Source organism: Dama dama, chromosome 10 (assembly GCF_033118175.1).
Source record: "Dama dama isolate Ldn47 chromosome 10, ASM3311817v1, whole genome shotgun sequence".
In the NCBI taxonomy this organism is placed as follows: Eukaryota; Metazoa; Chordata; class Mammalia; order Artiodactyla; family Cervidae; genus Dama; species Dama dama.
The window spans coordinates 26,719,086-26,732,677 of NC_083690.1; the positions used below are offsets into that span (position 1 = coordinate 26,719,086).

Consider the following 13,592-nt stretch of genomic DNA (forward strand, 5'->3'; position numbering starts at 1 on the left):
TGCAATATACAAAACCACTTACCATCTGAAAGATGCTAAAAGCTTGTTTCACCCTTGGATAAAAGCCAATCGCCATGAGAAAGTGTGATCTACTACGTATGTCTAAAGGTGAAGTCAAGTCCCCTTCTTGAGGCCTAGTCATCGGAAACAGGATATGGTTTTGAATATTTATATTGAAAAGAGGATAATGGGTTATACCTGCTTGGCTTATATGAAAGTGTGAGATTTCTTTCGGCTTTTGCAATCAGTCTCTTAGGGGACTGCCTGTGATGTGCATTGCATTCTATTTAATGCTTATTTAGTAATAAAATGGTTTTCTGTCTCTACCACCTCTGTAGAGAGGTTTTCTGAGTTGGAAGAAGGTTTTGTTTTTTCATTATATTTTCCCAACTGACCCAGCAAAGACACTGGGTACCTCAGAGGTTACCTACCCTCCACACGCTACAGTATTCACAACTCCTATATCAGGTGCACCTCAACACACACAGTACAGACACACCCCCTCCTACATGTCACACCTCCCACATTGCCTCCAATAGCATGACCCCTGTTGACCTAAATAAAAGTCAGTTATTGTAGAGAATTTCCTGGCAGTCCAGTGGTTAGGACTCCTCGCTTTCACTGCCAAGGGCCAGGGTTCAATCCCTGGTTAGAGATTCCTCAAGGGGAGTGGCACAGCCAAAAAGACAAAACCAAAGTCAGTTATTTTTACCAGCAAGAATAGATTTATTCAGGAACAGTAGAGAACAAGGAAGTTATAGCAAAAGCCATAGGCAAGGCCAATAAACAGAGAAGGTCATTGTATAGGAAAAAAAGGGAAGACATTGGGAGGGGTTGTTTTGAAGGAATGTCCACTGGAGAAAAGTGGGAGTTCAGGGTAATGATGGCTTCTCACTGTCCGAGTTGCTGGGGTAATGGATTTCTTCTAGGAGATGAAACGTACATCTTTTCCTCTTGGGACCTGTAACTGAAGATTCTTTCCGGTCCATGGTTCTTCCATTAGGGTCTTTAACTGACAGTTCTTCCTGTAATTGATGATGAGTGTCTTCAACTGACAACTGTTCCTGTAACTGATGAAAGCATCCCCTTCAACTGCACTTTGGTGAGGGTTCCCTTTATTAATTTTCACACCCCTGACACCTCACACTATACATGCCATACCATATTTCACACAGAACGCCCACACAGCATAAAGCCAATACCACCTGTCTCTCACACACACAGGGTTCACATGGCTTGTGCTTCACACACCCATCCAATACAGCATCTTGACAGCCACCCACATCCTATCCCATCCCCCTCCTCTGCCACACTGATATCCACTACACATATACCTCAAGTTAGCCCACATCTTAAGTCCTCCAAATAGACTCAGCCAAAGTCAAGACTGAAGTCACACAAGCCCAGCAGGTGGGGCTGTTTCCCAAGGGACAAAGACTCTGGCTCTGGCAGCGTGGACTCCAAGGACTTCCCAGCCCCAGGAAATCATCTTCTCTTTGCAGCAAAGCTGAAAGAATAGAGACTGCACCAAAAGTCTTTCTGCCACCTTGGTCCCTACCTGAGCATGCTCAGCCTCTCAGTCGTGTCCGACTGTTTGTTACCCAAGGACTGTAGCCCGCCAGGCTCCTCCGTCCATGGGATTTCCCAGGCAAGAATACTGGAGCAGGGTGCCATTTTCTCCTCCAGGGGATCTTCCCAACCCAGGGATTGAACCCACGTCTCTTGTGTCTCCTGCATTGGCAGGTGGATTCTTTATCACTGTGCCACCTGGGGAGCCCCTCCCTACCTGAGAGGCTCCTGCAAACTAGGGGTGACTCTGAGGGCCTGAAATTTCCCTCAAGCCTCCGTCTCCCTAAATCCTGTTCACGAGCTATAAGTGGTCCAGTACCTGCCAAAGAAACAGATCATGAGGTGGGAAGTTGGGAAACTTTGAGCCTGGCCGTCTTCTGAGCAGGTCCCTACACTAGAGGAAGTCCTGACCCAAATGTTCTGGGTGTCCTCTGGCTCTTGGGACACAGAGGCCCTTAATAAATGCCAAATAATTATAATAGCTAGGACTTCCCTGGTGGTCCAGTGGTTAAGACCCCGTGCTCCCTATGCAGGGAGCCGGGGTTCAATCCCTGGTCAGAGAACTAGAATCCCACATGCCCCAGCTAAGATTCCTCATGGTGCAACAAAGATCAAAGACCCTGTGTGCCACAGCTAAGGCTCAGCACAGCCAAATAAGTAAATACATATTTTAAAAATAATAGTAAAAATAGCCAATGTTCGAGTGACTACTATGCCGCTGTCACATGCTTCATATTTCACTTAAGACTCATTAATGTAGCTATCATGACAATGCCTATTTTACAGAGCAGGAAACTGCAGCACAGAGAGCTTGAGTCACACAGTCAGAAAAGAGTGGATCTGGGATCAAACCCAGATAGTCTGATTCCAGAGCACTGGGCTGGAGTTGGCACACCTTGGTTCCTCTCTTCCCCCAAGCATTCCCCAGGTAACCGAGCTCACAAGACTCCTGTTTTTGCCCTCCAAATCTTAGGACTTGCCAGAGTCCTTCATTGACTCCTCCTGTCCCATTCATTTCTTCATCTTTGCCATCCTCTGATTGGGTACCAGAGGCACAGAGAAGACCCAGACCTGAATTCACCCTCAAGGAGGAAGGATGTTTTCACTAGGAGTCACAAATTTACATGCTTCAGGCATAGACAGTAAACCTACGTGAATGAAGCACGGCTGGGTGAGAGACAATAGAGAATGGTGGGGACTACGGCAATATGGAAAGTTTACATTAGTTGACGGGTACGGTAGGGAGAGGGTGAATCTTGAGCTAGATGTGGGAATTTTATTTTCTTTTTTGCCACATGGACTGTGTCCAAGATGGAAGCCTAAGAAAATGCTGAAGGTTCATTTCCCAACCCCCACACTCCAAACATACACTATGCAAATATAACAGGAAGCATCACTTTCTTTCTTTTCTTCCTCTTAGTACATACCTGAGCTCAAAAGCAGGACAGAATTTTCCCAGTGCTAGAAATCAAGAAGGAAATCAAAGTCACAGCAGTGAAACAGAAGCCCATCAGAATGCTGGGGTCCCTAAGATTGGAGTTCTAATGACCACCTGGGGACAGAGGTCAAGTCTGCAGTTTCAGGAAGAGCATCGAGCTGAAACTAAGCCCCCTGCACAAAGCTGGGAGCTGAGAAAAGACTCTCTCTGGGGCACAGAAGACAGAGGGGGGAAAAATCCACCCACACACCTTGGCATACAGCTTGGAAAAAGTCATCAGAATTCCCAAAGCCATTGGAGTATGGGTTTGGATTCACACCAAACCTCTAGGGTAAAAGCTTGCTCTGAATAAAATGATAAGAAACCCGTGTAGCCTGTAAAACTGTGGCAGAAGCCAAATCAAGTTGGTCCCAGGAGATGTGAGTGGGGCCCTGGGAACTCAGGGGACTCCTGCAGGAGAAACTAAGAATGCTTCCATGGTGACATCACCATGTACAGATGACAGTAATCACCTCCTCCCTAATCCTACTTTATAACTGGGAACACTGAGGGTCAATGATTTTGAGTAAGTTACTTAAAGTTGGTTAGCAATTAAAGTATTTAATTTCTCTGTGCCTCAGTCTTCTCAGCTTTAAGGCAACAATAACTTTAGTGTACCTTCCTCATAGGATTGTCATAAAGATAAAATGAGATGCTACTTGTAAAGCATTTATTAATATTAGAACTATGTCTGATACATCGTCCTATGAGGAAGGTATACTAAAATAGCTAAAATGAAAGTGTTAGTTGCTTAGTAGTGCCCGACACCGCAACCCCATGGACTACAGCCTGCCAGGCTCCTCTCTCCATGGAATTCTCCAGGCAAGAATACTGGAGTGGGTTGCTATTTCCTACTCCAGGGGATCTTCCCAACTCAGGGATCAAACTCGGGTCTCCTGCATTGCAGGCAGATTCTTTACCATCTGAGCCACCAGGGAAAAAGTAAGTTTTAAAGTTTCAGAGATAAGAAGGAACAGAGTCTCAATAATAAACACAGGACATTATGAAGAAAGAACTGGAGCATTAATAAAAGGGATTCTAGGACTTCCCTTGTGGTTAAGGTGGTTGAGAATCCCCCTAACAATGCAGGGGACACGGATTCGATCCCTGGTCCAGAAAGATTCCACATGCCGCAGAGCAACTAAGCCCATGCGCCCTAGAGCTCTGTGCTCTGCAACAAGAGAAGCCACTGAAATGAGAAGCCTACACACCCCAGTGAAGAGTAGCCCCACTCACCGCTACTAGAGAAAGCCTGCTTGCAGCAACAAAGACCCAGTGCAGCAAAAAATTGAAAAAAAAAAAAAAAGATGTATGGCTGAGTCCCTTTGCTGTCTACCTGAAACTATTTACAACATTGTTAATCAGCTATACTCCAATACAAAATAAAAAGTTTAATTGAAAAAGAATTCTAGAAACAAAAATGTAGGTATTGAAAAAGTCCAGGCAGTCTTACAGAGAGCAGGAGAGGGATGAGGTTTCAGATACCAATTTTCAGAAGAACATTAGAGCTGGGGCGGCCAGGCAGAAGATACCAAAACTGTCAATGACTGAGTCCATCTTTGCCTGAGACAGGAATCTGGGTGTGGTGGAGATTGCTACATCAAGTTTCAGGGTCTGGAGACTTTTAGCTCTGAAGTCTTGGTGTCTGTGGTTTACATCACAGGCAGTTTACCAGGTAATAGGCACAGTGGCTAGAACAGGAGCCAGATTTCTGGATTCAGCTCTGTGAAGTGCTAGTCATGTGACCTGGCCTCTCTGACTCGGATTTCCATTTACAAAACTGCACTTAGGAAGGGAGGGTGTCAAGAATGATATAGGTTCTGGAATTAGACTGCCAGAGTTCAAATCCTGACCCCGATCTTTATTAACTAGGCAAGCCTTGGGCATGTAATTTAGTGTCTCTGCCTCAGGTTCCTCATCTACGAAATACGGTTATTTGTGGAGGTAAAATGAGTTAATATACATAAACATACATACACATGTAATAAATATAAAATATTTTGATACAGTCTTGGCACATAAGAGCTTAATAACCTTGTGAGGTGATTGGAAAGATTAAATGTATTCATTGATGTCAGACTATAGTAGACGCTCAGTAAATAACAGTGATGGGACTTCCCTGGTAGTCAAGTGGCTAAGACTCTGTGCTCCCAAAGCAGGGGACCAGAGTTCGCGCCCTGGTCAGTGAACTAAGATCCTACATGCCATGGGCAACTAAGCCCGTGTGCCACAACTAAAGAGAGCCACGTGCTGTAACGACTGAACGCTCTAGAGCCCATACTCTGCAACAAGAAAAGCCTGTGCTCCACAATGAAGAGCCTACACAGTAAGGGGGGGAAATGCCGAAGCTAAAGAGCCCACATGCCACATCCAAGATTGCAGATCGGGAGTGCTGCAACTAAGACCCGGGACAGCCAAATAAATAAAATAATAAATGGAAGTGATGACTGCCAATTCCTGGATTGCTTCCTCTTCAGTTGGTGCCCCTCATACAACTGCTGAATGAACCATGACTGAATGCCTGAATGGCGGGAATGGCAGGCAAGTAAGGGGGATGAGTGCAAGCCAAGTCACTGGGGAGAAGGCCCTGTGGTCCCCAAGACACATTTCTCCCTCCTCCGCTGGATTCCAGAGGGGCTGGGAGCACCAGCGTTCGAATCTTCCCTTCCCCTCCCCCATAAGGGCACTGTGTCCTGGAATCGGAAGGGCTCACTGAGTTTGGGGTCCCAGGTGGTCAGTGATAAAGAATCTGCCTGCCAATGCAGGAGACATGGGAGACGTGGGTTCGATCCCTGGGTCGGGAAGATCCCCTGGAGGAGAAAAATGGCCACCTACTTCAACATTCTTGCCTGGGAAATCCCATGAACAGAGGAGCCTGATGGGCTACAGTCCATGGGGTTGCAAAGAGTCAGGCATGACTGAGCAACTGAGCACACACACACACAGTTTATTTGGGGAGTGCAAAGGGGGCTGAAGTTTCGCTTGTGTACACACACACACACACACACACACACACACACACACACACACAGAGTTACACACATCCAAAGGCTGACAAAACATTGTTCCAGAGGCTGACGCTGTCTTCTTGGGGTCCCAGATTTCGAAGTCGGGTGAGGACCTCAGGGCCCTGAAGAGGCTCAGGCTATGCAGAAGAAAGGGTGATGGGGAACGGGTCCAGCAGTCAGCACCCCACTTCCATCCCTATTCATCTCCCTTCTTTCGCATCCTTGGAGGGCAGTTCCCAGCTTACCTGAAGGGAGTCACCTGGTGCTCCACCCTATGCGAGCCCCTCCTCCCCATGCTGGCTCTGGTCCATCGGGATTATCCATGTTCTCATAAGAGTCTGCATCTGGCCAGAACCAGGAAGGGGTAAGATGTAAGTAGAGCCAGAAGTCAGCCAGGAGGGAGGAAGTCTCAGAGGACCACAGGAGGTGGCAGGAGATGCACCCACCTTCCTCATGGTTGGCACCAGGCTGGGCTCGAACGAAACGGAGCTGGGGAGCTGCATACAAGATCCCTCTCATATCCTCATAGGATTGGGACCCTGTATGGGCAGGGCACAGAGAGTTGGAGGCCTAGGAGCCATCCTGGGGACTTGGGGAAGGGAAGCGCAGCCTAAGAAATGGAGGGGGGTCTTAGGGGCTTGAGCAATATTGTGCTAGGAAGGGTTAGCACCAGGTTCTGGGCCCTTGTTCATTGTAAGGTTTGGTCACATGTGGGTTAGATCACATTCATGGTCAGAGAAAAAGTCAAGAACAGAATTGGAAGGAGTCAGAGTCAGAGTTGTCAGGAGGTTGTAGAGAGAGCTTGGGTCAAAGCTGAGGTCTGCACTGGGGCTGGGGTGACTGGAGGTCAAAGTCCAGGCTGGAAGTACATTGAGACTGGGGCTGCTGTTGATGATGAGGGATGGGGATGGATACTGGGGGTCAGGATAGGCTGTGGGGTCAGTGCTGAAGTTAGGGTTAAGAGTCAAGTCTAAGGTCAGGATTAGGCTTGTGTTGGGGGTCAGAGCCAAGGTCAAGGTGGGGCCTGACTTCAGAGCCAAGGCCACATGAACCCAATCTGGGCAAGACAGGCAGGTCCCAAGCACTTCTCACCAAGGGAGGTTGCCTCCCTGCTGGGGTCCCAGGCTGATCCATGGGGGCTCAGGAAGTCTGGAGAAGGAAGAGGGAAGTCATTTCTGGCTTTTGAGTCACACACACACACACCCCACCTCCCCACAGGAACGTGACCATCCTCACACACACCTGTTGTCCTGGTGACAGTCGGGGCCAGTTCTTCATCTTCATTCTCATAAGACTCAGCTCCTGCAGGAAAAAGAGAACTCCAGGGACCACTCTGCCCTGTAGGGGATTCCCAGCCCTGTGGGTTCTCCCGAGTCTCCGAGGCCCCACGAGGTCCCCAGATTACCGTTAGAAAAGGAGTCTTCATCCTGAGGATCCAAGCTCCCTTCCTCAGGGTTCTCATAGCCGCTGCCATCTGGTGGGAAAGGAGGGGCATCCAACGAGGGCCCACAGCCCACGGCCCCGAGGAGGTGGGATGGGGGAGAGCAGTCTTACCCTGGGAGAGTTGGTCCTGCCCAAGCTTGGAGTCGTTCTCGTAAAACTCGGAGCCCTCTTCACTGTCCGGTTCCTCGTAGGCCTCCCCTTCCTCTTCTTCTGGGCCTGGGGTTCGGGATGGAGGTGGGAACCGGGTCACGGGCCCCCTCCTTTAGGCCCCAGTCCACTATTCCTACCCCAGACCGCTCCGACACCTCTCATGTGAGTAATCACCACCCCCATCAATCACCGGTTCCTGGCGGGCTCCGGGACCCCGCGGCTCTAGCCTCCTGGACGTCGCTGCGCGGGTTTCCGTAGGACGGCGCGGCGGCTCCGAGGCCCGCAGCCCACCGCAGGGCGCGTCCTGGCGGGTGAGAAGAGATGGAGGCGATCAGGGCTACGGGCAGAGGATGCTTCCAGGCCCTGCTGGAGGACTCCGCATCTTGGTACCCAGCCTTGAGCCAGGGCAGAGGCGGGACCTAAATCTAGAGACGAGGTTCTGCTCTCGCAACCCGACTTAGGGTCCCGAGTCCTGGGGGCGGGGATATGAGCTCTGGGGGCGGGCCTTAGTCTTGGGGGCGGGGCTCAGATGTAGGCGGGGCTCAGCATCGCGGGGGCGGGCTCTTCACTGAAGGCGGCGCTCCGAGCTCGGGAAGACTTGGAGCTCAGGAGGTTGGAGGAAGATGCGTGGGGTGCCCGCTCTGGGTCAGGTACCTACCCGTGCCAGAGTGGGGCATGGAGAGGGAAAGCATGTTTCCGTACTGGCTGCTGGCTCCGTTTCCCGGGGGAGGCGTCACTTTGAAGAACCTGGGGGAGGAAAAGGGAGTTGCACTTGAGGCCAGGCCTCAAGATTCAGGCTAGGGCTTCCCTGGTGGCTCAGTGGTAGAGAATACGCCTGCCAATGCAGGAGACACTGGTTCGATCCCTGATCCTGGAAGATCCCACATGCCGCAGAGCAGCTGAGCCTGTGAGCCATAACTATGGAGTCTGTGCTCTAGAGCCCCAAAACCTCAACTACTGAGTCCACGCACTGCAACTACTGAAGCTTGCTCACCCTAGAGCCAGTGCTCCACAACAAGAGAAGCCACCGCAATGAGAAGCCCGGGCACCACAGCTAGAGAGTAGCGCCCACTCTCGGCAGCTAGAGAAAAGCCCGCGAAGCAAGAAGACCCAGCACAGCCAAAAATAAATAAATAGAAATATTTTTTTAAAAGATTCAGGCTAAACCCTTCGAGGTTAAAATGTGGTCACTTGTTGAAACTTCCCTGGTGGTCCGGTGGCTAAGACGTGCTCCCAATGTAGGGTGCCAGGTTCCATCCCTTATTGGGGAACTAGATCCCACATGTTGTAACCAAGAGTATGCATGCCGCAACTAAAGATTCCGCATACAGCAGGGAAGATAGAAGATCCTGCATGCCTGAACGAAGACCCAGTGAAGCCAAAAAAAAAAAAAAAAAAGTGGTCACTTGTTATTAGTTAGCATCTCTCTTCTGACATAGCCTACAGAGGGATCTGTGATCATCCAAGGAGGACTTCACAGAGGAGGTGGCTTTGGTGCTGGTCTTTGAAGCCTGGGCAGCATTTCAACCATAGAGATGGGGAAAAGACACCATGAACAGAGGAAACTGAGTGCAAAGTGTAAAGTCAAAGTGTAGGAGTGACAGCGTGGAGGGCACTGGAATAATTACCTTCTAGTGGGATCTGTCATTCGCTTTCTTTTCCTCCTCAGGATCAGGGCTGGTGGGAGTTAAGGGGAATAATCAGAGGAGAGACTCAAGAGTGAAGATTTGGGAGATGCTGGGGAGATAACTTGGAGGAGATGGGAGTTCAAATTCCAAAGGGCTCGGGTCATTTGGGGAGGGTAGAAAAGGAGGGAGGGCGGGATTCTGAGGTCTGTTGGGGAGGTGTGGGAGGGAAAATGGTTGTCAGACTGACCAGAGTGGGCTCTCCTGAGGAAGGAGGGGTAAGGCTTTGGAAGACGAACATGACTCACCTCTTCGAAAATAAAGAAAACCCACCAGGGAAGTCAGGCAGAAGATCAGATAAATTAAAGTCGCAACAGGGACTTTCCAGACACCAGTCTCCAGCAGCCAATGCCATACTGGTAGGGGGAAGGAGCTATGAGATGAAGACCCCAGGCTGGCATTTTGCTTTTCAGCCTCAGTTCCTCAAAGCGCCATAAGTCTGAGAGACCCTGGCCAGATATAGATCCTCAACATCCCAAGCTACACGGAGTGCTCTCTTCCCTTCCTATGAGGACCTGGAACCTCGCACAGGGCCTGCAGCGGCATCTATTAAGCAAACCATGGACAAACTATGACTATCATCAGATGCTATGTTAGGATTTAGAGGAGCAAGATGATCAGCTTCCTGCTGCAGCTAAGAACAGCCATGGTCAGTGTGAAGGGCAGAGTGGAGTTCACAAGGTTAGAAGTGGGATGTGGCCATGTGCTGAGGTTAAGTTAGCAGGGAAAATTCAGACTGAGTATGAGAGCGTGGTTGCAGTAGCACGGTAGGACTGAATGAAGGGAGACAGAATGGGCAGAACATTATGATCAATTTGATGGATGGGTAAGAAAAAAGGAAGGATGCCCAGGTTCCTGGCGTGGGCATGTGGGCAAGGTGTCCTTCACTTACACAGGGCCACCCAGAAGACTATTGAGCTTGATTTTGTAAAGGTTGAGCTTGCAGTGTCCATGGGATATCAAATGGCAGTTCCAGGTGTTGGCTGGGTGTGGGGTGTGATGGAGCCTAAAATTGAGTCACAAAGCCTGGTGGCCTAAAGAGGCCTGGGAGTCAAACAGGATGCGGGAGTGTAGACAGACACAAGAAGAGGGCTCAGGGCTTCAACAGTGAGGCGTGAGGGAGGGAGGAAGACTCCCCCAAAGTCTATGGGAAAAAATAACCAGTGGTAGGAGAAGACAGGGAAAAGTGGGTATCTCAGAAGCAAGGGAGGAAAAGAGCTGGGGTCAGTGTTCAGTGTAGAGGTTGGAGTTTGGGATGATGAGGCTGGTACTGGGTCTCAGGTCAAGGGGCCAAGGTTGCCTAGCATCCAGTTCTTCCCTCTCCTCAGCCAGCCCTCCCTGCCCCAGCCACTCAGATGAGCCACAGTTGGGAGAAACTCTACCTGACTGGGCCGTGACCTTCAGCTGCATCTGGGTGGTCTTGTTGCCGTGGTTACAACGATAGGTGTCAGCATCTTGAGCTGTAGCCTCGGGCAGTAACAGAACCACCTTTCCCCCAAGGGTGCCCATGACCCACATCTCTCTGTGCTGGGCATGTTCGCTCACGTTTAGGCTCAGCAATTTGACATCAGGCTTCATGGGATACTTGTGGATCCAGGAGACAGAGCCTCTGACGAGGGAGGTACGGGAGGCCCCACAGGACAGCAAGAGCGTGGAGCCCGGGGCCACAGTGAGGTCTGGGGCAGGGAGAGCCACGGCTAGGAAGGTGTAATGCTTGGGGTGGGGGGGTCCTCCTCCCCTGCAGATCATCCAGGTCCCAGTCACCATCCCCCCTCTTCCTGGCACCCCCTCTCTGCCATCACCTTACCACGGTTGTTACTCTGGTTCAATGTGCTATTTGATGGAGCACAGGCCGTTTCTGTGTGTGAGATCTCCTTAAAGTGGTCCCAGCCCCACACATGCAGCTGGGACTTTGTGAGGTGACCAGAAGAGGGCTTGCGGCCCGTTGAGATGTTCCCCGAGTCACAGCCTAGGTCACTGAGGTCTGAAGCATTCCACCGGAACAGTTTCCCTGGGAAGATACCCAGAACCAGAATACAGAGACATCCAGGAGAGGAAGAGAGATACAGAGACCCAGAAAGGCAGAGGCAAAGACCCAGAGAGAGACAGAGAGAGAGCGACTCAGAGAAAAGAGTGAAAGACATAGAGTCACGGCGCTGACGTCATAAAGCCACAGGGGTTTTTAGAAGCCACCTAAAACTAGCTTCCAGCTTGTCCCTCGGCCCCTCCGGCCCCTCCCTCCAGATTTATTTCAGCCACTGGACCTCCTCCATCTCTGGTGGGCCTCCCTCTTCTCACCCAGCCCTCCCTGCCCCAGCCCGGACCTCACCGCTGTCTTTCACGCTGACCGTCCAGCCGGGCTGCCAGCCCTGCTCAGAAGGCAGGCCTGACTGGCACAGGTAGAAGCCCCCCATATGTTTGGAGACATTGAAGAGAAACAGCAGGGTTCCCTGGGGCTCCTTCAGGGTGCCCAGAGGCCCCACATGGATGCCCAGGCCTGGTAACCCCAGGCTCAACTCTAAGAAGGGTTTTAATTGGGAGCCCCGAAACCAGGCCAGGTGTTCAGGGGGACCATCCGAGGAACCTTCAAGGCATGGAAGCACAGCATTGCCTCCCTCTGCGGAGAGAGAGAGAGAGAGAGAGAGGGACGGGGTGGGGTGGGTGGGTGGAAGCGGGGAGAAAGGAACCCCTAGGCCCCTTCACTCCTCACACTGGGTGAGGAGCCCCCAACCCCACAGCCAGGAGTGGATGAGTCCTCAGAGTCCTTCCAATCCCGCCCTGGATTTTACAGATAACAAAATGGAGGCTCAGAGAGGGTAAGTGACTCAGCCAAGGGCACCCAGCCGGAACCCAGATTTCCAGCCCTTCCATCCACCTCTGCCCTCCGAACATACCTTTAGCCTCCACTAGGCGTGGATCCTCGGGCCTGACCCCCATAGGGGTAAGGAAGAGGAGGAAGAGGAGAGGAGGTGGCATGGTGGCCAGACTCCCCGGGGCGCCCAGCTTCGCCGCGCGGGGGATGCTGGGGCAGGCGGGGACCCGGTGGGCACTGAAGCATGGGCGTCTGTGGGGGCGGGCGGGCAGTCCCCCCGGAGAGGAAGGGGTGGTCACGCCTCAGGCCCTGTCTCCATGCACCCCTCCTGAACCACAAAACTCACCTCCTCCCTGCTACCCCGTTTTATTTTCATCTCAGTGCTTACCACCATGTGAATGACCTTGTCTGTGTGTGTTTCCTTATTTGATCGCTTTCTGTCCCCCACCTCCCTAGAATGTAAGCCTCCTGTGGCAGAGATTGTTTGGTTCAGACTGCACACACGGTGCCCCAGAACAGGGCTTGGCACGCTGTAGTTGCCCAAGGAATATTTGCTGAATGAGTGGGTTCAGACTCCTTCCTTCTCCCCCTCCTCCCTCCTTCAACCTCAAGCTCTGAATGTGTTTCCTTTCACACACACACACCACCCTGCTTCATTCATTCAACCAATATCTCTTGGGCCTTCTTCCACCTCCGTAAAATCAGCCCATCACACATAGGGTGGGATCCGGCAGACCTAAGTTTGAATCCTCTGCCTTTGCTGCTTGGCTAAATGTCTTCATCTTTCTAAGCCTGAGCTTCATTCTCTTTATCAACTGGGGATAATAATAGTAGTATCCAAAAATTGTTTGTGGAGATTAAACTGGATGATATACATACAGCATTTGTAGCCCATCACAGCACATAGCAAGCCCTCTTTGTCCGTGAAAGACGAGGTCCATTAAGAGCTAAGGGTTCAAGTCATTTTGCCACTGGGGCTCCTTTGCAGAGGTCCTGAGAAATAACTGATGGTTAATGCCCCTTTGTCTCCAGATCCCCCATGAAGCTCCTGCTTCAGTTATGGGAGGAACCCATTCAGAAATGGGAAGACTGAGGCCCCCCAAAGGGCAGAGTTGTCTAAGAGCAGGCATTCCGCTGGTGGTATAATTAGACATCAGAACGCAGGCGTCCTGACTCTTAAATCTTTTCTCTGCCTCACACAACCCCGTCTCCTCCCACCCTGCTTTTCCTCTCTCACCTCGCCCCACCCCGTATGTGAAGCTCTGTGTCTGTCACTGCTGCAGTCACGCAGGGAAAAGGGCCAGGGACCCAGGAGACCGGCTCTCTTGGTTGCTGGTTCCCAGGCCCGTCTCACTGGGCTGTGGCTTCCTGTTTGCCTGAGTCGAACCTCAGGGGACCCTCCAGCTGCCAGGGCCCCCACTTCCCTTTGGTCGGGTTGGGGTGGCTGC

General features: G+C 51.2%; 1 protein-coding gene across 7 annotated transcripts; it reads right to left on the reverse strand.

Annotated features, from left to right (window-relative positions):
* Positions 1-702: 702 nt before the first annotated feature.
* Positions 703-12,368, reverse strand: CD19 (CD19 molecule). Of its 7 annotated transcripts, XR_009694442.1 has the most exons (17): positions 12,227-12,368; positions 11,662-11,949; positions 11,140-11,343; positions 10,715-11,008; positions 9,581-9,688; positions 9,276-9,324; positions 8,306-8,394; positions 7,838-7,951; positions 7,609-7,713; positions 7,460-7,528; positions 7,297-7,356; positions 7,147-7,203; positions 6,501-6,593; positions 6,300-6,398; positions 2,997-3,030; positions 1,787-1,888; positions 703-1,025 (listed from the first exon to the last, which is right to left on the reverse strand). XR_009694442.1 is itself a non-coding variant. In XM_061153088.1 (16 exons), the coding sequence occupies exons 1-14, from the start codon at positions 12,306-12,308 to the stop codon at positions 6,310-6,312; spliced, it is 1,701 nt and encodes a 566-aa protein (XP_061009071.1). In that variant the 5' UTR covers positions 12,309-12,368; the 3' UTR covers positions 703-1,025; positions 2,997-3,030; positions 6,300-6,309. The 7 variants fall into 7 exon arrangements, 4 of the variants coding, with proteins under 4 accessions (XP_061009071.1, XP_061009068.1, XP_061009072.1 ...); XR_009694441.1 differs by lacking the exons at positions 1,787-1,888; positions 2,997-3,030 and adding an exon at positions 6,089-6,191; XR_009694440.1 differs by lacking the exons at positions 1,787-1,888; positions 2,997-3,030 and adding an exon at positions 6,089-6,191 and having other exon boundaries at positions 703-1,070.
* Between the last annotated feature and the right edge of the window lie 1,224 nt (positions 12,369-13,592).

Excerpts from the sequence above, each read along its gene's own strand:
- CD19 (XM_061153089.1), bottom strand. The coding sequence starts at position 12,308 with ATGCCACCTCCTCTCCTCTTCCTCCTCTTCCTTACCCCTATGGGGGTC. Across the intron at positions 11,950-12,226 it reads ACGCCTAGTGGAGGCTAAAG|AGGGAGGCAATGCTGTGCTT; the intron begins GTATGTTCGGAG and ends CTCTCTCCGCAG. Across the intron at positions 6,399-6,500 it reads TGGTGCCAACCATGAGGAAG|ATGCAGACTCTTATGAGAAC; the intron begins GTGGGTGCATCT and ends GGTTCTGGCCAG.